The 21434-nt window shown below is 36.4% G+C and overlaps 4 protein-coding genes across 6 annotated transcripts; 1 reads left to right on the top strand and 3 right to left on the bottom strand.

The window, feature by feature from the left end:
- Positions 1-1242: 1242 nt before the first annotated feature.
- Positions 1243-6417, bottom strand: LOC140760613 (probable protein S-acyltransferase 7). The gene is made up of 6 exons (XM_073097645.1): positions 6281-6417; positions 5990-6146; positions 4774-4956; positions 2781-3092; positions 1946-2179; positions 1243-1859 (listed from the first exon to the last, which is right to left on the bottom strand). Exons 2-6 carry the CDS (start codon positions 6104-6106, stop codon positions 1404-1406), a joined length of 1302 nt encoding a protein of 433 aa, XP_072953746.1. The 5' UTR covers positions 6107-6146; positions 6281-6417; the 3' UTR covers positions 1243-1403.
- A 1497-nt stretch (positions 6418-7914) lies between these two features.
- Positions 7915-11778, bottom strand: LOC140760630 (probable 3-beta-hydroxysteroid-Delta(8),Delta(7)-isomerase). The gene is made up of 4 exons (XM_073097668.1): positions 11547-11778; positions 11098-11244; positions 10882-10990; positions 7915-8363 (listed from the first exon to the last, which is right to left on the bottom strand). Exons 1-4 carry the CDS (start codon positions 11686-11688, stop codon positions 8105-8107), a joined length of 657 nt encoding a protein of 218 aa, XP_072953769.1. The 5' UTR covers positions 11689-11778; the 3' UTR covers positions 7915-8104.
- Positions 11779-12222: 444 nt separating this feature from the next.
- Positions 12223-15438, top strand: LOC140760622 (uncharacterized). The gene is made up of 2 exons (XM_073097657.1): positions 12223-12633; positions 14832-15438. The coding sequence occupies exons 1-2, from the start codon at positions 12329-12331 to the stop codon at positions 15322-15324; spliced, it is 798 nt and encodes a 265-aa protein (XP_072953758.1). The 5' UTR covers positions 12223-12328; the 3' UTR covers positions 15325-15438.
- A 3351-nt stretch (positions 15439-18789) lies between these two features.
- Positions 18790-21370, bottom strand: LOC140758486 (rust resistance kinase Lr10-like). 3 transcript variants are annotated; one of them, XM_073094682.1, is made up of 4 exons: positions 20991-21370; positions 20577-20894; positions 20191-20220; positions 18790-20095 (listed from the first exon to the last, which is right to left on the bottom strand). In XM_073094682.1, the coding sequence occupies exons 1-4, from the start codon at positions 21346-21348 to the stop codon at positions 18954-18956; spliced, it is 1848 nt and encodes a 615-aa protein (XP_072950783.1). In that variant the 5' UTR covers positions 21349-21370; the 3' UTR covers positions 18790-18953. The 3 variants fall into 3 exon arrangements, with proteins under 3 accessions (XP_072950783.1, XP_072950775.1, XP_072950793.1); XM_073094674.1 differs by having other exon boundaries at positions 20577-21370; XM_073094692.1 differs by lacking the exon at positions 20577-20894.
- Between the last annotated feature and the right edge of the window lie 64 nt (positions 21371-21434).

The raw sequence follows: 21434 nt of genomic DNA, 5'->3' as shown, positions 1-21434 counted from the left end.
TTTTGATTCAAGTTGCTTCTCATCTAGTTGACTTCATGAGAAATAGAATTTATTGTGGTTAGATAGACAAGAATATGTAAGAGATGAGGAGAATAAGCAAGGACATAAAGTGAAATCAAATCTTTGCCACCTTTTCTCTTCCTGTCTATCTAACTAACAAGTTGTTGGATTATAGTTGAATTTGGTTCTCTTTAGTTATTGTAGGCAACTTCAGGATTCTGCTCATGCCTTGTGGTTATTCTACAACCATATTATGCTACTTTGCCACATATGTGCATGGAATGAATATAACTTCAAAATTTTAAATAATCTTCTTTCCAAAATATTTCGTCAAGTAGGGTGAGTTTAGGAATACTTCACATAATAGATCTCTGCTTTTGATGAAGACACAAGTCCTTTATGGTTGGCTCAAATTATCTACATAATATTTTCTGAGTCATATTTTGAAGACCAAATTGTGTTTAAGAGGAAAATCCCTTGAAAATATCCATTCCACTTGCCTTGAATTGAAGAATCTCCTTTAAAGAGCTAAAATTATTTTCATATTATCTCATTTGATCAGTTGTCAAACATCTAGAAATATATACCATGCAGGTGTTGACCTCGATCATATCTTGAAGATCTGTTAGGTGATAGTATTTTATGAAAGAATCTATCTTCTCAGATGAGGCTTGGGCCCAATTCCAAAGGCCACTCCAAGAGCATCCAAATCTTTCACTGATGCTGATACATTGAACTCATATGTACTTGCAAGTGGCAGAATAGTTATCTAGCAAAGTAGCAAGTAGTCATGAAGTCATGAGCATTTTATCGAGCTGGTTTTCTTACAGTTAAGGAAAGGAGAGAAATAAACCCAAAGTATCTGCAATATTCTTTGAGACATTTATGGCATTGTCTGAGGGTAATGGTTAACATTGTAGACATCCATGGATATAAGATTTTCTAGGACTCATTCCAAGTTGCAGCTTGGTCTGATAAATTGTTTTGGAGTGATTAGGAATAGATAATAATCTCCAGGTAGAATTACATGGTTAAGGATTCAGTGGAACAGAGGGTAAGCAAAAGAAAAATTGAATCTTGGAAGAACATGAACAACAACTTTATAATGTAGCAGCAGTAAAAGCATACATCAAAAGCCAAGGCTTTTAACCAATAAATTCTGTTCCAGATGCCCAGATCTTGGACAGGTTAACAATCATGAGTACACACGACTCACATATAAGAGTACTAACATAACTGGCTCTTCCCTTAGAAGACATGTACAAATAACCCAGCTCCACAAAAAGTACTTTCTTGCATGCATGTTGCAGATCTTGATTTTCTTTTTTATATCCAGTAATTACAATCTGAGGCTTTTCCGAAGTTAGCTTGATTAACAACAACATTGTACAAAGACAAGCCTTTCAAAGGAATGATTGGTAACTCCCATGGTTCCTTACTCTCTCAGTAAATCCTGGTTCTGTTCCAAAATCAGCAGACAATGCCTCAAAATCATGTGTTATTTCCCAGCTGTCTGTGATACTACTCCAGCTTGGGCGCTGTGGTCGAGTGCCACATCTTTCCAACCCACTCAGGTTTTCTATCTGACATTGTATATCATCAAACTCCTCTGAAGCTAAAATCTCCCGCTTCCCACCTACCTCTAAATCGAAGCTTATTTTAGTGATATCTGAGCTTATAGCATTCTCCAAAGAGTGGGGAGAGAAGAAGACGCCTGACTCCTCTTTCACCTTAGCTCGGAAATTGTTCCTGGACTTCGGTATTCTTGAAAAGAACATCTCAATGATATTGGTAGCGCATCCATGGTTATAAGGATTTCTTTTACCATCATAGCGATTTCGAAAGTTCTCATATGTGGTCTGCAGTCAAAAAGAGTTTTCAGGTCTTGTTTCGAACAACCTATACAAATTATAACAGAGAGATATAGCTTCAGTAAAAATCAAACCTGATTGGAGCAAATTAAGTAAAGGTGAAAGACTGTCAACCCTCCTACAAACCAAGCCGCGATGAAGGTATATAATATAAGAAAACTAGAAATAGGTGATCCAATAATAGCTGTCCATAATTGGCATTTGTATGCATCCATAGTCTTCTTGAGGTGCACCCAGCAGAATGTGAAGACATATAAACATAGTAGAGTTGTGGAGGACACAAACATAAAAAAGTAGCGGTAGTTTCTCTGCACATAGAAAAGTAAACTGATCAGCTGGCATTGCCTTATAGAAAAGAAGCAAATACAAAATTTGAAATCTAATTGATAATCTGTCATTTGTAGTAGGATGATCATAGCAACTCCCCCAAAAAAAATGGTTGATCTTGTGAGATCACTTTGTCAAGCTTAGTGCCATGAAGGAAAAAAGGAAGAACAATATCACTTCCAAAGGTATGCATCAACAGCTGATAACACGAGAAACTAAATAACAAGTAGATATACTCTTTGACTTTTGAAGTTGCAAGAACTTGGGCAGAAAACCAGCAACAAAAGTTAAAATTTGTTAACTCAAAGAGAGTACAAACACACATCTTCAACATAATTTCAATATACAAATATTATGCAGATTTAAAGCTAATAGAAAAAACATAGCAAATGCATAACCAGTAACCACACATGTATATCCAGTCACAAAATCCTTGAAGATGAGAGATATTGGCATCTCGGAAATTTTATGATCGACAGATCATAGTTATATCATTATTCATTAAAAGGAATCACATGATTTGCTAGTCTAAAATGATTAAAGGACTTGAGGTAGCAAAAGAAGAGAGTATCAAAAGCACACCTTTCCAATGCATTGCCCAACCCATGGACAGTGATGATCAAAGCGCTCAACACAGTTATTGCAGATTGAGCAGTGGGAGCAACGAGGAGGGCGATACAGCATGCATGTGTTGCAGTATTTGACCTTGACAACAACACCATTCACAAGAACATCTTTAGTGGGTGGCAGAGATGATGCGCCATTTTGGCTTCCAGTCCACTCTGTGGATAAACATGGTGAGATGCCACCATCATCATCTGGTTCTGGAGGGTGTGAATTACGAGGAACAATTCCTGGATCTCTGCCAGCAGTGAGAAACAAAAGAACGATAACCTGTACATATCGGACATCAAACAGTCCAATTAACTATTGCTTTTATTTAAGAGATAAAAGAGTATGGTATGCTAGAAAAGTAATTCCAGATAGTTGCGGCGTGTAATTATTATTTTATTTTCATCGACTAATAAACATAATATAAAGGTCATCCATAAGAGAATAAAAACTGAACCAGCCTCTTGTTTTCTCAGATATGTGATAGTTGAATCCCACATGTACAACTTCCTAAAACATGTTTCCAAATCAGGTCAGCTGATGATTGATAGAGGACATTAGTGGTTGGAATTTCATACAATTCTTCTTTTATCAATTGAACTGCTCAGGAAAGTAACAAGCTGATCAGACTGAAGTATGGAATGACAGAATCCTGTGACTGATTGAAGATCGATTCTACATGTTTCCTTCTAACTTCTAAGCTCGCCCTATTTTACACAGACATATAAGGACCATTAGTTAACATTTCTTGTCTGATACTTGAAATTCTATATGCAGCTCTGCAGGAATGCGTAGAGATCCACTTTGCTTCTCCAATATTTGAAATCCTATAAGAATACAATCTTGCTTGATTTAAGGAGGGTGTCTGAATAGACGAGGACTCAACAATCTACCCAACAACCTAAATAGGCAAGATAGGTGGAAGAAAATGACAAGCTCAACTTGCAAGAGAGATTGTTTGCTCAACTTCGTTGAATTATACTTCAAAAGAACAACACTGTCAGTATTTACAGAGCATTGAAGTTCCATGAAATCTCAAACAATGATTATCCTGATTAACACAAAGATAAGAGATAGAAAATAATAGTACAACATAGACCATTTGATTAATATGGTATTTGCGTCCTTCCTCTTCCGAATTAAAGATTTGCTTTTCTTCCAAATTTGAACTTCTATATCATAGTTCTTGGCCTATATGGACTTTTCAATTCCTTGTAAGAAAGAATGAGGATTAATAATATCATAACTATTTGTTTTGGACAAGGACAGTTTTAGGCCCAGCTATAATAATTCAACTTTCAGAAAGGTAGAGAGTTCAAGAAGGATGACTAAAAGTTTGTAAATATATGAATTTGATTTATCAATGGAAATGATATATTAAAAAGGCATTTACCAGCCACAAAATATATTTACACGGATAAGAAATCTGCATATTGATTAGTAGTACAATAAGTAAACTGAGAAAATGATATAAAAGAGCAAATTTTCCAGTAAAAATCCTTAAATGGCTTGCCATTTTTGAAACTATTTCAATGAATATTTGAAGAACTTAGTATGAGAACTTTTCATGTTATTGTTATTCTTGGATGATACATAGTTTTACAAGTAAGGGTAATAACATGCAGTAGTCAAAAAGGATACTAACTGCATGTAATATACCTAATGTGAGCCTCTCATTGCAGCTTCAAGTGATGATAAATTCATGAGTTATCCTCCAACTTCAACCAGATCATTCTTTTGGTGAACTAAAGGAAACTTCCTGGACATGTTTGGACCATTATACTACTCCCTAATCATTTAATGTATATCCAACATTCCACACTTCATGAATGAATCCCCATCAAATTGGTAAAGTGAATAAAAAGATTGATAAACTATGAATTACAGTAGACAAAGTGAATAAAGATTGATGTTATAAGTATTATTGTATAGTGGTAGATAAAACAGCAGATGGGAAACTCACATATGTTGCGAAAACAACAGCTGCAGCTAGAACGAGATTCCCGAATTGGTGATGGAGGTCGTTAACCAACCTAAGTGAAACAAACACAGCAAATAGGATAACTGGCACAACTATTAGAACCACAGTAATCAACAATGAGCTCCAATCTGGACCAAATATAAGCCTCCCTCTGAGACAGAATATCTGCAGAATTATTAAAAAGCTAACCTATTAACTTCCAATAAAATACAATTAACAAACTAATTTGCTATCCAAACTACAAGAAAGTTAAGAGAAAGATAAATGAAACAGTTATTTTTAACTCATTACAATACAAGAATATCAGTTGCGTGCAAACCAAGTACACGTTAGTTAGACAAACCAGAGTATCATGTTTTTACATGCCTTTGATGCTTAGAAATCTAAAGCGTACACAAAATGCAATCATGTTAACACAAGAACACATTATGCAAGGTTAGACTTATTTGAGTTTAAAAGGGCATGTCTCAGTAGCAATCCAAATTACTGAAATTAACCAAGGGGTAGGACTCTGCCAAGGCAAAGACAGATTAGATGATCCCCCCCTCCTAGGACTAATGAGAACCAGATATAATCTAAAACATTCATGAGAATGAGGATATGTCGACAAGTTTTAGAGTATCAAAATTAAAGTTGGTTGACTGGTAAGTTATTGAAAAAGTAAGAGATGTAAAATATGTATCTGGGTGTATTTCTCGCTTCAAGATCTGAAGCAACCTATTCTTAAGAAATGGATGAAAGGTAATACATGAAGATTAATTGCTTCATAGATTCTTCAACATCGTTATGGAGAATGCAACCTACTTTGATTTTCTCACGCAATTTCATGACAATGTGAATACTAAGATAATAATTGATATCAGATGTTAGATGATATCAACTTAAGCTTTAAAAACAATGGGTGAACTAATACGCTACCAAAGCAGGATGTCCTCAGTTTGAATCCAGCCAAGCCTATTTGTCTATTTGTTATTTAAATATATGAAAATTCACCTATTGAATTCAAAATTTAGTTCTTAGGCCTATTAAAATATCTCGAGCTGAGAATTGCATAAGAGTGTTAGAATATAAGTATATAACATTCCCTGACGTCTTAAGCTTTCCGAATAACTAGTAAGTTGACAACATATCATTGAATTGAGAAAAGACTAACAAAACCAACTAGAGAAATGGTGGCAAAGAATGTAAGAAACCTCACATTGCTTCCTTTCCAGACTTGATAGACCCGCTTCGGTGGCGGGCTGACGGTTTCGATGATATGCTGATTCGAACCGGTCACGCGACGGGGCCGAGGAGCCTTATACCTCCCCACCATCCTTCTCCGTCGATACCCAGCATATGTCGATCGAATAAATCTACTTATCCATGCACAAGACACAAAGGAGGAGGAATAAATCAAGATAAATTTTGTACGTCTTCCGATACAATACGTAAAGGCTCGCTAATTATAATGCCAGGATAAGGTGTAAAGATTCCGAATGAGATTTACCCCCACTAGCCCCTGTCTCCCGGAATAGCTATCCCCGCCGGTAAGCTCACCACGTACGTCTGCGGAGGAAGAGGGAGATCGCCGGAGTTGAGCGCCGAGTAAATCTCGTGGCTCCGGCTGGCGCGACGAGGAGGAGGACGAGGAGGAGAGGAGCTAAAAAAAGACGCAGACGCGGGCGTGTTAACGAGACGGTCCGCGATTTGCATTATTGTTTATCTTTGAGGGTAATTCGGTAAATTAGCAGGCCGAGAAAGGCTCGGAGGGTCGCACGGGAAGGATAGGGAGTGATTACGGTTGATGAGGCGTCGTCGTGGGCCGTTGCCTCCTCTCTATGTGAGGAATGAATGATAAGCCGAGAGTTATATCGAACCTCTTGGGCCATGTTCACATTGGGAATAAACTGAATTGGATATATATATATATATATATATATATATCACGTGAGAAACACGTGATCAGTTTGAGGCCATCTTACTATAATCATTTATGAAAGAAATATTAAACTAAATGGGAACAGGATAAGAAATGTCAAGACCCAAGCATTTTCTGCACCTGTTGCATTAATTTAATTGTTTATCTAATGAAGATCTAATGGTTAAAACTTAAAAGATATTACTGGTTGAATAGGTAATTATTATATTTTAAATATATTACATTAATATATTATTTTTTTTATAATTATATTATTTTAATAATTTATTAAATAAAAGACATATATATTCTTATCCGGAAGTAATGTATATATATCATAATAAGATGTCTTTTTATAATTAACTTGACCAAAGTTTAATTAAATTTTATTATTCATATATATCTCTAGTTAGTTTAAGATTAATTTAAATTAACTTTAATAATAGATAGGGATATAGAATTAAATTTAGATTGAAGTTTATCTCCAAATAATCAAATTTAAGTAGTTTAATATTAAATAATATCTCCTACTATTAAGGCCTAATCATATCTATCACAATCATATCTAAGAGAGGGAAATCTTAATCTAAGAGAGGGAAATCATAACGGGAAAAAAGAACATGTAATCCGAAAGTTAGGCATACGTAATAAAATCTTCTTAACTAATATGCTATTTTTAAACATAATATGGTTTTAGAATCGGTACCAAGAAACTAGTATGATGCAAAAACTAGCTATTATAGTTGTTAAATTAAGATTATAGATTTTAGAAGGGTATTAAAATATTTGCCTACATCTAAAAACATGCACCATTGGACTCTAGTATTTTCTTTTTATTGGCACAAAAATCCTTTCAATTGATTTTTTAAAGACCGTTCCATGAACCCTAAATATTAGACAATACAAGGGTTTTTAAATAACAATAGTAAGAGAAAACAAGAGGATGCAAAATTTAATTTTTCTTAAAATTATATATATATACAACTATGTTTTTTTTTTATCTATCGGACATTATATCATTTCAAACCATAATCTATATGCATAATTGACATACTAGCGTACATTAGCCAACATGGAAGGGGCCCTCTCCTTTTAAAGCAAATTTTGCCGCTGTTGAATCACCAGTATGTCTACCAATCTTGCTTTTAGAACGAAAAGCTTATCAAATAATGTAGGATCCTTCTTAGTTAATGCTGAAAAAGGTAAAAAATTTCTTGGCAATATTGAGTCCAACATGATAAGTCTGCGGCTACACAGATTATTCAACAAATCAACCTCCATTACAAATTAATTCAAGACATCAAAGTGCACAAAAGTTACAGTTTCAGAAGTGTGCTTCATATAATAAATGAGGGAGTAGTAGCACCGAAATTTCTAACTCTGCTTAGCACGAAATTCTCAATGAATCCGAGTTCAACGAGTTTTTGTTTTCTTCTCAACTTGGAATGCTGCGCTAATCTTCTTCCAGCTCCTGATTGCAATCATTGTTGGTATAACAACCCATGAGCTGTTTGCTCCAACATAGTATGCCCAGTAATAGTATGGGCTGGTTGAGAAGTTGTCGCCCTCTAAATATGCGGTAATGAAGTAAACCAAGCAACCGTAGAGTTGGCCAAGACAAATGGCGAACTGGAGAATATAACTGTAAGACTTTCTTGTTGCGATTGCAAACCTGTGATGTATCAAACAACGTTAATATTAGAGAACGAAAAAGGATAAAAGGAAGTACCTAACGCTTGCAACAGTCAAAGTAGTTCTTGTGAGATGTCATTGAACAGGAATGGCTAGTTGTCCAACATATAAGAAACATACTTCACGATTATCTTTCTTACACTACCTAGTTGGATCAAATCACTAACATGGTTGACAGGCTAATAGACAGAAAGAGAATGGCAACATACTCCCAAATTACTAAGTTAAAGTATATGTTAATAAATTGAAGGAAAACTATTTTGAGTAAGTAATGTTTCTGTCTTATGCTGTACACATACAGGTATTAGTATGCATATTGTGCATAGTTTGATATTTTGATGTACAACAGAACTTCGTATCACCATGCAAGTAACCTCTTGTATTTATGCAATATTGTACGTATAGAATAGTCTTTCACCGGAAAAATCTTAACTCAAGATACTTGCATTTTCGAAACTGCCATCGACTTGCATTCAAAACTATGTTACACAGGGCATTCTTTTAGATGATTGAGTTACATCTCAGCATGTAGATCATAACAAGATAAATGAACACCACAGGGTGACCAATGGTTAAGAATATTGCATATGTTATTTATAGCACAACTTCCAGTCACAGAAAGCATGAGATACAGAAGCTGACATCAGACCTCTCCCCGTGGAGCTGTCAGCAAATAACTGGTTGATGTGTGTAAGAAAAAAGTTCATATCACAAAGATCATAATCATCTAAGTCTTTGCCCAACAATAATGGTTTGCTCTAACAAAAGCACAACTTAAAAGATGAAAAACCTTTAAAGAATTGACACGTGAATAATCGAGTATTAGCATGGAATCAAATTGGTGTTAAGTTCCTTTGTAAAAAAAATCAGAAGGGACCTGCTATGAAAACTACACTTGCATAGATTACCTTCCTAATTGCACTTAAGTTCACCCAACCAAGCAACAATTTTCCGTAAATATCTCAAAACATTGGACTTGAATAGACATGGGAAGAAGATAACTTGTAATTAAAGTTCGTTTTAAAAAATTAAAACAGAGTCGCAAGTGAGCAATTGATCTAAAAAAGTCAAATTTAGCTCATTCACATAAACAAAAGCTTTGCCCAGGGGGCTTTTAAGAGAAAAAAAAACATAAAAAGGAGGACTTGACTAGACATGGGAAGAAGATAACTTGAAATTAGGTTTTCTAAAATGTAAGGCACAAGCACACAACTGTTCTAGAAATCCAAATTTGGCTCATTCACATAAACCAAATCAAGATTAGTAGAAGAGAAGTTCACTCACAGACACTGAAGGTAATTTATTAAGAATTAAGATTACCGAAACATATCTACCATAGACACATAAGATAAATAACAAATGGAAATAGAAAGGTAATAAGTGCATCACATATAGATTTGTCCAAATTAATAAGTTAGAACAGGATTATGGAAGAACAGCCTACATAAATCAGAAAATAATTTTTAAAAAAATCAAAAGTAATTGGAAAAAAAAAGTTGCTAGCTTAAGTAGAACAAAAAGAATAATACAACTTACTCTTTAGGCTACTGATAAAAATAAACTTCCTATTTTTACCGGCTGAGACCTACCTAGTCTATGGATGCAAAAGAACAGGTCAACCTGATCGGACAGACTTGCCAATGCAGAAAAGCATCTCCAAGATTGCTTTCTATAGCCAACTAGGTCTGATCAAGTTTTTAAATCAATTAAGTTTTGTGCGGCCTCAGCTTAAATTTTTGATAAATAATAAAATTTCAAGACTGAGTGAGGTCAACCAAGTCCAAACTGTCTATGCAGTTTGGTCTAGACTGGATTCAAATAAAGCCTAAAGCCCATGGATCTTGCTGAAAGGTCACCCCAGCTTGGTGTAGCTTGACTCGGATTACCGCCCTCTCTGCTCAACAAAAGACTAAGATATGCTGCTACTTAAGCCATAATTTAGGCTCATCTGCAGAAAAGGATCTCAAAAAATGTTACACCTCTGTGACTACTTCTTTTTGTGGCACTAAATAACAAGTATTAGCAAGCTGATCAAATAAAAAATCTAGCACGCACCATTTAGAAGCCATAAACTTATTCATACAAACCTTATCCTTCAAATATCATATATTGGCACTAGGGAACATCATATTGGTTTTCCTAAAGGCACTAGAAGCAATTGTTGGCAAGAAGACACATTGTAGATCACTTAATATACCAAACAAAGACATCATACTTAATTACTTATTAGGGGATGATGCAAAGAATTACAATAACTAAACAAACTAGAAACATGTGAGTTACACCCGTTAGGGACCCATATTGACTTATGTAGAAGCATTATTTCAACCCAGTAATGAGCCCTTCCCCCCTTCTCTAGCCCATTATACTTTCAGGTGCTATAATAAATGTTATTAATTTTGAGAAAGCAAATGATGGAAAGACGCACAATTCCAAAACTATAAAGCAAACAACTCATTACAACTAAAAGAGATTTCAGAGAGCAAATCAAGTCTTACACAGCAAGAATGCAAGCTGGACCCTCAATTGCAGCAGTTATTCCTTCAACAGTAACAACTGCTGCGTCTCTGGCGACATATCTGGAGTCACCTTTGCTATATTCTTTCCCTGTAAATACTCATCATGATCAAACACTCTGATATACCTAGATTCCCACAAAGTGTAGTCTCATTTCTAAAGGGGGATCTGAAGTAAGAAACAGTATAAGTACTTACAGACTTCCGCAAGGAAATTCGGAGTTTTTTCCTTGTAGAACTCGGGAGAAAATGCAAAGTACCCCTCTAGAATAATATGAGTCAGCCCCGTAAACGCCCACCAGCACATTAGCAACCTATCAATCTTTGCAATCTTCCCGCATCGCCCTGAAACCAATCCAAAAACCCAATTACCACTATGGTCAGCTAAATTTTGCCTAACGGAAGAAATCCCGAGTGGGTTTTCTTTAAAATAGTCGACAAAACAGCGGACTAAAAAAAAAAAGTTAATAATTTTTTTTCACGCGCATTCTCACAAAAAGATGGTATGGAGCGGAGCATGCCAAAGAGATCAGTTCCTTTTAGCAATTAAGCGCTTGCGAAAGATTCGATCTATGGTTAACTGGGTACGTAGCAGTTAAATCAATCGGGAAAATAAGCAAAGTAGATAAAAAGGAGTAGAGAAGGACCAGAGACGAGCCAGATGAGGGCGACGACGACGAGGGAGGAGGCGAGGTAGGGGACGACGATGTCGAACTGCGAGAGGAAGCACGGCACGTAGCCCGGGAGTTGCAGATCTCGAGGCACGTACGGGTGGTCGGACTCTCCCATTGTCTCTCTCCCTCCCTCTCTCTCTTGAATCCTTACCCTTGCTTCCAGACTCTCGATTCAACAGGAGATGTAGCCAAACCACTCGCAGCTGTACTAATAAAGTACACAATAATAACCACTAGGGGACTTTGTATATAACACCCTATCTTTAGTTAAATTTGAGATCTATGAGCTGTTTCTTTTCTTTTCTTGAGAAGGAAAAGGGACGGGGCCAAGTTAGTGAGTCACGTATCCAACTTGCATCCCAGGGAGACCCAGAGATACGAGCCAAATCCCATGCGCCGTCGAAGCATTAACTATCAAGATTCGAAGCAATCTCCTCTCCCTGTCGGATTTTTATATCAATCACGTGGTTAGGTTTCCAAACTTCGGGTTCTTCGCTGGCCATCGAAGTTGGATTGTGGTAGGCGGAAATGGGTCCCATCTAGGTACGCCCGTAGACCCGATTATCCGAATCGATGTTGGATCGGGCGTCGACTTTAATCCGCACATCCATTAGTCAAGAGTAAGACTATTAGACTTCGAGGGAGGGCGGAACGAACCCAAGCTCCAACGAGACGGGGGCAAAACCAAATCACATAGCTCGCCGCTCCCGAACGCCGAGAAGAAGGACGAGGAGAAAGGTAAAGAAAGATAAAAGATGGCGAAGGGTCTACTCCGAACCGGCTCGTTAATACTCGCCGTCGCTCTCATCGTGGGCCTGAGCCGGCGGTACGGGTGGGACCCGGACGCCGTCCTGTCGACCTTTCGGGAGCTCTCCCATAGGCTCGGCGTGTGGGCCATCCCCGTCTACGTGGCGGCCCACACCCTCACCTTGGCCCTCTGCCTACCCTATGCCGTGTTCTTCGAGGCCGGCGCCTCCCTCCTCTTCGGATTCTTCCCCGCCGTCCTCTGCGTCTTCTCCGCCAAGGTCCTCGGCGCTTCCCTTTCCTTCTGGATCGGACGGTTAGTGTTCTTTCCCTTATATATCTAGTTCTTTCATGAAGAAATGATCTAGATTTCTTCATATTTTAGGGGTTCTTTTTTATATTGGTTAGGGTGAGATGGAATAACGTACTCAAGTAGTTTTCTTTTCTTTTTAGTGTATTGAAGATTTTATCTGAAAATAGTTTGTTGGGGACTGCGATGATACTTGATTTATATTTTTAATTATTTGGATCCCAATTGCTTGCTCAGTTTTGGCAAATTCCTCTTGTAATGTATCAAAGTTCGATTTTTTGGTGAAAATTTAAGTGAGACCTGAGACTAGAAGTGATGATAAATTAACCCTTGTATTCCAAGATTTACTTATTGAGTCAATCGTTCTCTGAGAATAATGAGGAAGAAAGCTTTCCCAGAGAGGATGATGAGAAGATGTTTGACATGAAAAGGCGTTAAGGCACTTGTTCTGCCTAATCTTGTGGGATTGTGAGCTAGCTTTCTACCCTTTTGTTGATATGGTATAAGGGTATTGGTTAATTTTCTATTGTATTGTTCTTGTCCCTAATAAGCATCAAAATCATGGGACTAGAATTTTTTATCCATATTGTCTTTTTCAGTTTTAAATAGGTAAATGTTTCATCCTTATGTGCAGTGGAATCTATGAGGATTTATTTTGGCATCCCATACCATTATATGAATATGGTGAAAGACCTAGATACCTTTATTTCAGCACCTAAATGTAAATATGCCGACATGGAAAGAGAATAAATTGATAGATGATGGTGGATTGACGATCAAGTAAAGTTCTGTAATGTAAGTTCCTTGGATATGCTTCCTTTGAAGATTACAACCTTTTTTGGGGGTTTAGGGCATATACCCCACAAAAGATAACTTGATTGATAGTTTTTGTTTGATAAATTTGAATAGCAAGACACCCAAAAGTTTGATGTATACAGACTTTCCATCTAAAAGTCCGAAATTTGCACACATACCCTGATAGAGCTACGATAAACTCCATATAGCCCTATGCCCTGTCAGTATAGAAATTAAATATGAAGGGCATATTCAATTCAGTTTTCAAAGCAGTGGAAATGTGAAATTATCCATCTTCATGCAGAATTTTTTTTGTTTTTTTATCGTTCTTATAGTTACTGGGTGCATTCTCATTGTGCTGTGATCATGTGAACCATGATATCATGATAAATGTTTGATTTTTTTCTTTATTTTTATTTTCTCCTGATCCTTAAGTCGTATTATAGCCAAATTGTGGTGAGATCGTCTATATTCACTTAACATGCATGATATTGTTATACTGTTTGATAAAATTATCCAACATCATTACTGGAAGAAAGAATTTTTTTCTACTTGATGCTTTAAATTTGTATTCATGTTTTATTGATACTATTGTACTACTATAGTCAAGGCAATCTTCAACCAATTTTCTATTATACGAAGATTTCTTTGGGTTTTTATATTTAATTTTCTATAAATTATTTATGTCATTTAATATTTGAATAATGTGATATTCTGTTTTACAACTTTAACTAATCACAACCACAAGTTGATGTAATCTTCTTCCTTTTGTAATTCTCTTCCTGTCTTTTAGCAATGCAATTTAGCTTTCTAACGTGCTTTTTCTGTGACACTACATTCTAATAAGTAAACATTTAATAGGCTAATAGCAGAAAAGAGGGGAATGTACTGCAATTTTGAGCATCACCTTTGTCTTCCACAATGAGGTTCATGCTGTTGAGATTTCAACTGAAGATTTACATTATAGAAAGTCTTATAACAGATAAGTTGACTAGGCATGATGCTAATCCCTATAATGAACTGCATCTTTATGTTATGCTGTTCAGTTGACCACAAGGAATCCCTGCTGGTCAGGTTTTAGTTTGTACAGAAAAGAATAGCTTATAATGCCGATTACTGTGACCCATATAATTACAGAATTCATGTTTTAATTAATTGTTTCACATAGCATTGTGTGAAGGGACATATAGGACTGAAAGAACTCGAAAATGTAGTATACATGTGTGAAGACTATAGGACTGAAAGAACACGAAAATGTAGTATACATGTGCCAAGAATATAACCTGCATAAAAGACCTTTTGTTTCTAGTATCATGCTTTTGTGTCATTCATTACAGCCATGTGCATGCTTCAAATTTTTCGTTCACCTTTCTGTTTTGAGCAGCATTTTTATTCTTTGTTTTGTTCAGTGCAATTTTCAGGAGCTCTAAATCAGCAATGGAGTGGGCACAGAGTAGCAAATACTTCCATCTCCTTGTTAGAGGAGTTGAACAAGATGGCTGGAAATTTGTGCTTCTTGCTCGGTTTTCACCCTTGCCCTCCTATGTCATCAACTACGCTTTAGCTGCAACGAAAGTTAGTTTTCTTGTTGATTTCCTTCTTCCAACAATTGTTGGCTGCCTACCAATGATCCTACAGAATACATCCATTGGCAGCCTAGCTGGTGCAGCTGTGGCCTCCACATCTGGCTCTAAGAAATCCCAGGTCTACTCGTATCTTTTTCCTCTACTTGGAATTGCATCCAGTATTCTCATTTCCTTGAGGATCAAAAAGTACTCTTCTGGGTTCGTGGTAGCAGAAGTGTGTGGCCAATCATCATCTGATAAGGATGGTTTGGATAATAATTCTGTTAACCTATCATCGGATAAAGCATCGTCAAATAAAGAAAAGAAAAGGAAGTAATTTTCTTTGTTTATCTCTTCTCTTCTCATTTAAATTCAGACACAGTGACAGTTATTATAATTCAAGTTAAAATTCATATACCGTTGATGGAATAGCACTAGTCCGTTGTTCCTACATTGAGCTTTCACTTTCCTTTTGCTGAAATTATGTGATGAGTTTGTATGTATGGAGGGAAAATAAGGCTTTGCGAACTTGGCTATTTATGATTTCAATGTTGAGCATGTCTAGTTAGTAGGGGTGAAAACTGGTAGGATTAACTCTAACCCGTCCCACTATCCAATCTGATTCGGATAAAAAAAATTTATTTAATACGGATACAGATAGAATTTTTGAAAAAATTTTGAATACAGATTCAGATACGGGTTAAATATAATTTTCGGATTCGAATACAAATATTGGATATTTGTTTACCCACATATTTTTTAAAATAATTTATAGTTTTTAGTTTGTTTATTTAAATAGTGAATATTGATATTATTACTAATGATGTATTATATATTATTTGTAAAAATTAATTCCTCTAATTTATGTGTATTTGACGTACAAAAAAATTATTTTTTTATAAAACTCTTAATATTTTTGTATTAATTATGTCTAAATAAAATATCATATTTCGTTTAAAATTCGATCAATGTCTATTTAAGGTTCGATTTTTTATTCGAAAATTATCTGTATTCGTTTAGTTAAGATATAATTTTAAATTTTGTTATTCGTCAAATATCGGTATCTGACTTCGTATTCTTATTAAAATATGGATTCGAATATGGGTTGATCACTATCCAATCTATATCGGATCCGTTTTCAACCCTAATCTATAGAGATAAAAACTAGGCCATAGGAAAATACAATTTTTTCCTTAAGTTTTTCCTGTGTACTTCTTCTGCAAGGAACTTGTTTTGGATTAAAAAAAAACCTGGTTTGTTGTTGAAAGTTGAAACAGAGAGCGTGTATTCTTTAAGCAATTCTATTCTATTGGCATATTCCAAAGCAAATCCTGGAGTGAACTCCAGGAGTCCAGAGCACATTTCCATTTGTTTGCATCCCGTACCTTTGCTCTACTATGTAAGCTACACACAGAAGACCAAGTACGCAATCAGGAGAACAAGATGAAGCTTTCCTAAATCATATGCCACCCTTCCTTATTCTTCTCCTCAGCTTCTCCAATTTGACATGCTTCGTTAATGGCATTCCTCTTCAACATACATGTCCCCATCACCCATGGCAACCCAAGGTGAAAGAAGGAAGCTTTTCATGAACGGCTTCCAGTGCAAGAACCCTAACATTATCATGGCGCTGGCGATCTCGATAACTTCATCTGGTCAACAATGAACATCATCTCTGCCACCAAATGTCCAGGCCTTCAACACCAAGGGGCAACTATTTCAGAAGACACTAGGGGATGGTGATCTAGCTCATCTTCCCTCGTGGTTTGCTCCACTTCTGTTTGAATGCAGAGTTTGGGCTTGCCGCTACTTACTCTCTGCTCAACAACCAGAACCCAGGAATTGTCAGCATTGCTGGTGTTATGTTCTTGCCAAATTCTGATGTAGCTGAGAGGCTGGTAGAAAGGATGTTTGAGCCTTTAGACTTATAAATGATGGCAGCATAGAAATGCCACCATTTGACTAATAGATCATCTCTTTCTATCAAACAATCCATATATCTCTATTCTTTGTTGATGGATTGTCTTTCCTGAGGAAGTACAATTTAGTAATGATCAAATCTGAAAATTATTTTATTGAGAATTAGTGGCCTCCCACTTTAAACAGCCAGCTAAACAATTATCAGAATCCTAATTATTGTTAAGAGGCAAAATTTTCACTGTTCAAATCATGTTTTCCTACTGGGCTTGGTGGGCCTTCCAGCCCTGTTTGAACTCCGATTCAGACCGGTGGTCGCGGTCGGGGGGTTTCACGCCGAAATAAAATCAAGCCGGGTTGAGCCAGGTGCAGTCTGAATTCTGAAGGCTTAATATACTCAAAGCCCCCATTGTAAGTGACTTATATTTCTTGCTCGTTTGTAAGTATAAAGAATAAATTATCAAGGATGTCGCTAGTTATTAGGTTTTATTTGGTTTGAGTTAAAAATCGAACTCAATTAGTCAGTTTTATTTTTTAGTTTTAATTTTTTTAAAAATTAATTTAGTTAGGTATAAAAAAGATTTAAAAAAATTTGTTTAATTACTGAATTAATTTAAGAGTTTATGAACCAATTTAAACGTTACTAACCTCAAAACAGACAAGGCTAAATGAGTAGAGCAGCTAATATCCACAGAGGTGCCAAGTTGTTGGTAATCAAATCATCTCTCAAACGTTTTCTATGGAAGAATGTTGAATAGCGAAGACTTTGACCATGAAGCAGTAGACATTGGAGCTATTTGTAGGAAAAAAAGAACACACGGAATTGAGAAGCTTGTACTTTCACTGCTCATCTTTTTTTTTTTAATATATTCTATCAAAAGTCTATTTGTATAATATATATATATATATATATCATCTGTCATTAATTCGTCAACATCTCCATTGATTGCCTGACAGGTTCATTTGCATAGTATCACTATCACGCAAAAGAGTTGTTAAAATTCCAACGCGGAATGATTCCTTACCCTTCCTTTGCTGGACTGACTATTCTTTATATGGTGCCGTTTGAAGCGGGGTTAGCTTAAAACACGTTTAAGATGCACTTATTTTTTAACCTCAATTTAGGTACCTTCAAAGACTATAGAAATTTTGGATGTTTGTTGATACAAATTTGAATTAAAATGTTCCTTATTTTAGTTTAAGGAGTAGAGATTAAGGACATATTATATAAATTGACTAAAATATCCCTTGTGGTTGATGGATGTAGTTCACCGAAACAATATTATAAGCTTAACCTCCACAAAAAAATGTAGGTTATTTCAAGAAATATGTACCTTTTATGATCTTTATTCCATAATGCGCACTCCTATATATACAATGTGTGGGTGTACATATACACTGCGTACTTATGAATACACAATACGTACTTCTATGTATGTAGTATAGTATTGTAACTATGCAATATATGCAGTTTTGTAGGCATGCAATGTGTGCTTGTACGTATGATGTGCCCAATGCCTGCCTGTTGGTGGGCAGTACCATTTTTACTATTTGGTCTTGTCGTGGGTAAAATGGTAAATCCCCTTTAGGCCTAAACTTGTTCTATATGGAAAGAAAAGAACATATTACCTCACATTTCTGCTCAATTTTCATCTTTTTGCTCAATCTCAATTTTAATCATGCTTTTGAATACACTAGTATTTGGTTACAAAATCAAGTTAGTAGACGCTAACATAGTTTTAGAAAGCCTTGCTCTGTTTATGTCGTTCATACGGTCAGGCAGCATCAAAACTCTAGTTATGAACTAATTCTAACTAGAGATGCATACTGGAACTTAATCAAACTCTCAAAACCTAAGAATGTAAGCTCGGAACACAGTGTCATATAAGCCATTTGCGTCTTACTTTTTTATTCCATATGAGACTACACTTCATATATCATACAGTATCAATAGTGAAACAGAAGTACTAATACATAATAAATTTGAAAAGATTACACTAGGTTCTCAGAAAATCTCCATACTCTTAGGTCATCTAAGCAATATCGAACTCATTCCACTTTTGTTTCCTCTTCTTCTTCCGATATTGCATGCAAGTTTGAGGCATGAGATGGAAAGGGAACATTTGCGAGTTCAATTGATGGAGCTGTTGACATGTAGGCAAAAGGATTAGGGGCCATCTCCAGACTTTCCATGCTCCCTTCAAGCATTTGCACCACAATCTTCATAGATGGTCGATCGACTGGATACCATTGTATGCACCACAATGCCACTATCGTTAACTTTCTCGCAATCGATGCATCCTCCTCTCCAGCAATCTCTTGTCCTGTCTTCTCCTCTTGACACAGGCGATTATACATCGATAGCGCAAGGGTGTCATCCATTATTCCATTTTTATTCTTCCTTTCCCCAACCATTTCCAGCAGCAGCATTCCAAAACTATATACATCTGATTTGTATGACACATTGCCAAAGTTTCTAGATAACACTTCAGGTGCAATATATCCAATGGTTCCCCTTGCGGCGGTAATTGACACGGCACTGTGTTCCTTAGAACATAACTTGGCAAGCCCAAAATCAGAAATCTTGGGAATAAAGTTTTCATCTAACAAAATATTGTGAGGCTTGATATCAAAATGGAGAATTCTTTGGTTGCATCCCTGGTGAAGATACTCCATTCCTCTGGCAATGCCGACCGCAATATCCTGCAGTTTCCCCCAGCTCAATGAATCTCTCCGAACCGTGACCGAGGAAATAAACTTCGCTAAAGATTCATTTGGCATCAACTCATAGATAAGAGCTCGTCGGACTCCGTCAGCACAGAATCCTAAAAGTCGAACCACATTTACATGGTGAACTCTACCGATTGTGCCGACTTCATTTATGAACTCTCGTCCATCATTTCTAGAATCTTTTTTCAGGACTTTTACCGCAACTTGTTGTCCATTAGGAAGTGAACCTTTGAAGACACTACCATAACCACCTTCACCAAGTTTAATCTTGAAGTGATTAGTAATCTTCTTGATATGAGCATAGGAGTATCTTTTGGGACCGAGAGATTTGTAGTCTTCTAAGAACCTCTCAACATTCATTTGGTTCTCCATCTCTTTCTCCTTACCACGTTTTCTGAAATAGTAGACACTAAACATTGTAGCTATTGCTACTGTGATAAAGACGAAGGCTGTGCAAATACCTGTAGTATGACACAAAATTAAGAGTTACTAATAATCTTGAATATATATTTAGACCAAAATAGTACCTCAGAAAGTCAAGCAGATATAAACAAACCTATTATCATCAAATGTTTGGTGCTCTTCCCTGCAAAAGGAACTTGTGATAATTAGCTTCAATCAGTTGTAATAAAAAGTAACATCTTGTAAAGGTTATCTATCTTATAGAGACAAACAAATCCAGTGCAATAAGGAAACAGCAATTACATCTAGATGACTAATTTCCACTCCTATGATGACTAATTATGTTGTGGCTAGAGTTAGTACATAACATATCTCTCAAATTTGACAAAGCTTGAACAGCAGGATAGATTTTATCTTTCAAAAGGCCATGTCATAACTGTGAAGAAATCATTAAGTTCTTCTGTCTACGATTGCTATGTTATCACAATAAGTTAACAGATACAGAAAGAAGAAAAAGGAATAGAAGAAAAGTTAACATGCCTGAGTTATTATCAAAAATGAACCCTCCATTGTACGGTGGATATGGATCAAAACAGAGTGTCTTATTACTAGTACTGCTCTTGAAGCCACAGTTGAGGCAACCAAATTCGCATCCGGGCACACTCCAGGAAAGGAAGAGACATGAATTGTAATTACGTGAGAAACAGTAGGGTTCATCAGCAATTTCTGGGGTGTCATAATCAAAGTATCCATAACCATGCCTGAAATAATAAGGAACTACAAGAGTATGTATCCTTTGGCAGGACTGCGGCAACAGACCCAATTGCGTAGATGAATCTACTGCGTAAACATAATGTCCTGGTTTCTCGCTAGTGTTAGTCAGGCAAGGGACTGGAAAGAATCCATCAGAGGTCACATTGCTAGAACAATTTAGAAACGTGTACTTGAGATTACCATAAGGAGGGTCCATGCTTTCATAGTTGAATGGAGTGGCTGATGAGTTGAATTGCAAGAGAAGGCCTTCTATACAATTTCTGGGGCCAACAATGGTGAGCCGATTTAGCGTATAAGAGATGGATGTAACTAAAACTTCACCATAAGATGGAAGCTGTAACACGGTGTTGCTCCCGTTGCAGGATAGCTTGAATCCTGGGTAACCACAGTGCCGAGGTTGCGCCGCTGTCCAAAAAGGAAAGCGGATATCAGGACCTCGTGCAGAACATCTGTAAACTGAGCAAGTGTTCTTGGCTTCATTGGTTTGTAGAGCCAAAAAGATGATTGCCAAGGCTAAAGATCTTGCCAGGAAAACCATCTGCCTAGAAGGATTGAGAAATTCACATTCACTCCTAGTGACCAAATATTATCAGGATGAAGACCAAAATGTCTCTATCATTCCTG

This window comes from Typha angustifolia, chromosome 1 (assembly GCF_048772165.1).
Source record: "Typha angustifolia cultivar Huaian chromosome 1, ASM4877216v1, whole genome shotgun sequence".
Classification (NCBI taxonomy): domain Eukaryota; kingdom Viridiplantae; phylum Streptophyta; class Magnoliopsida; order Poales; family Typhaceae; genus Typha; species Typha angustifolia.
The sequence above is the reverse complement of the archived record's forward strand: the minus strand, read 5'-3'. Positions and strand labels throughout refer to the sequence as shown.

What these genes read in the sequence shown, in the direction of transcription:
- LOC140760613 (XM_073097645.1), bottom strand. Translation starts at nt 6,106, where the DNA reads ATGGTGGGGAGGTATAAGGCTCCTCGGCCCCGTCGCGTGACCGGTTCG. An exon ending in AAGTCTGGAAAGGAAGCAAT is followed by an intron (nt 4,957 to 5,989) that starts GTGAGGTTTCTT and finishes ATAATTCTGCAG; the next exon opens with ATATTCTGTCTCAGAGGGAG. An exon ending in ACTTAATTTGCTCCAATCAG is followed by an intron (nt 1,860 to 1,945) that starts GTTTGATTTTTA and finishes TTTTGACTGCAG; the next exon opens with ACCACATATGAGAACTTTCG.
- LOC140760630 (XM_073097668.1), bottom strand. Translation starts at nt 11,688, where the DNA reads ATGGGAGAGTCCGACCACCCGTACGTGCCTCGAGATCTGCAACTCCCG. An exon ending in GAATTTCCTTGCGGAAGTCT is followed by an intron (nt 10,991 to 11,097) that starts GTAAGTACTTAT and finishes GAGTATTTACAG; the next exon opens with GGAAAGAATATAGCAAAGGT. An exon ending in CCAGCTTGCATTCTTGCTGT is followed by an intron (nt 8,364 to 10,881) that starts GTAAGACTTGAT and finishes GATACATCACAG; the next exon opens with GTTTGCAATCGCAACAAGAA.
- LOC140760622 (XM_073097657.1), top strand. Translation starts at nt 12,329, where the DNA reads ATGGCGAAGGGTCTACTCCGAACCGGCTCGTTAATACTCGCCGTCGCT. An exon ending in CTTTCCTTCTGGATCGGACG is followed by an intron (nt 12,634 to 14,831) that starts GTTAGTGTTCTT and finishes TGTTTTGTTCAG; the next exon opens with TGCAATTTTCAGGAGCTCTA.
- LOC140758486 (XM_073094674.1), bottom strand. Translation starts at nt 21,348, where the DNA reads ATGGTTTTCCTGGCAAGATCTTTAGCCTTGGCAATCATCTTTTTGGCT. An exon ending in CATTTTTGATAATAACTCAG is followed by an intron (nt 20,221 to 20,576) that starts GCATGTTAACTT and finishes TTCCTTTTGCAG; the next exon opens with GGAAGAGCACCAAACATTTG. An exon ending in CAAACATTTGATGATAATAG is followed by an intron (nt 20,096 to 20,190) that starts GTTTGTTTATAT and finishes GTCATACTACAG; the next exon opens with GTATTTGCACAGCCTTCGTC.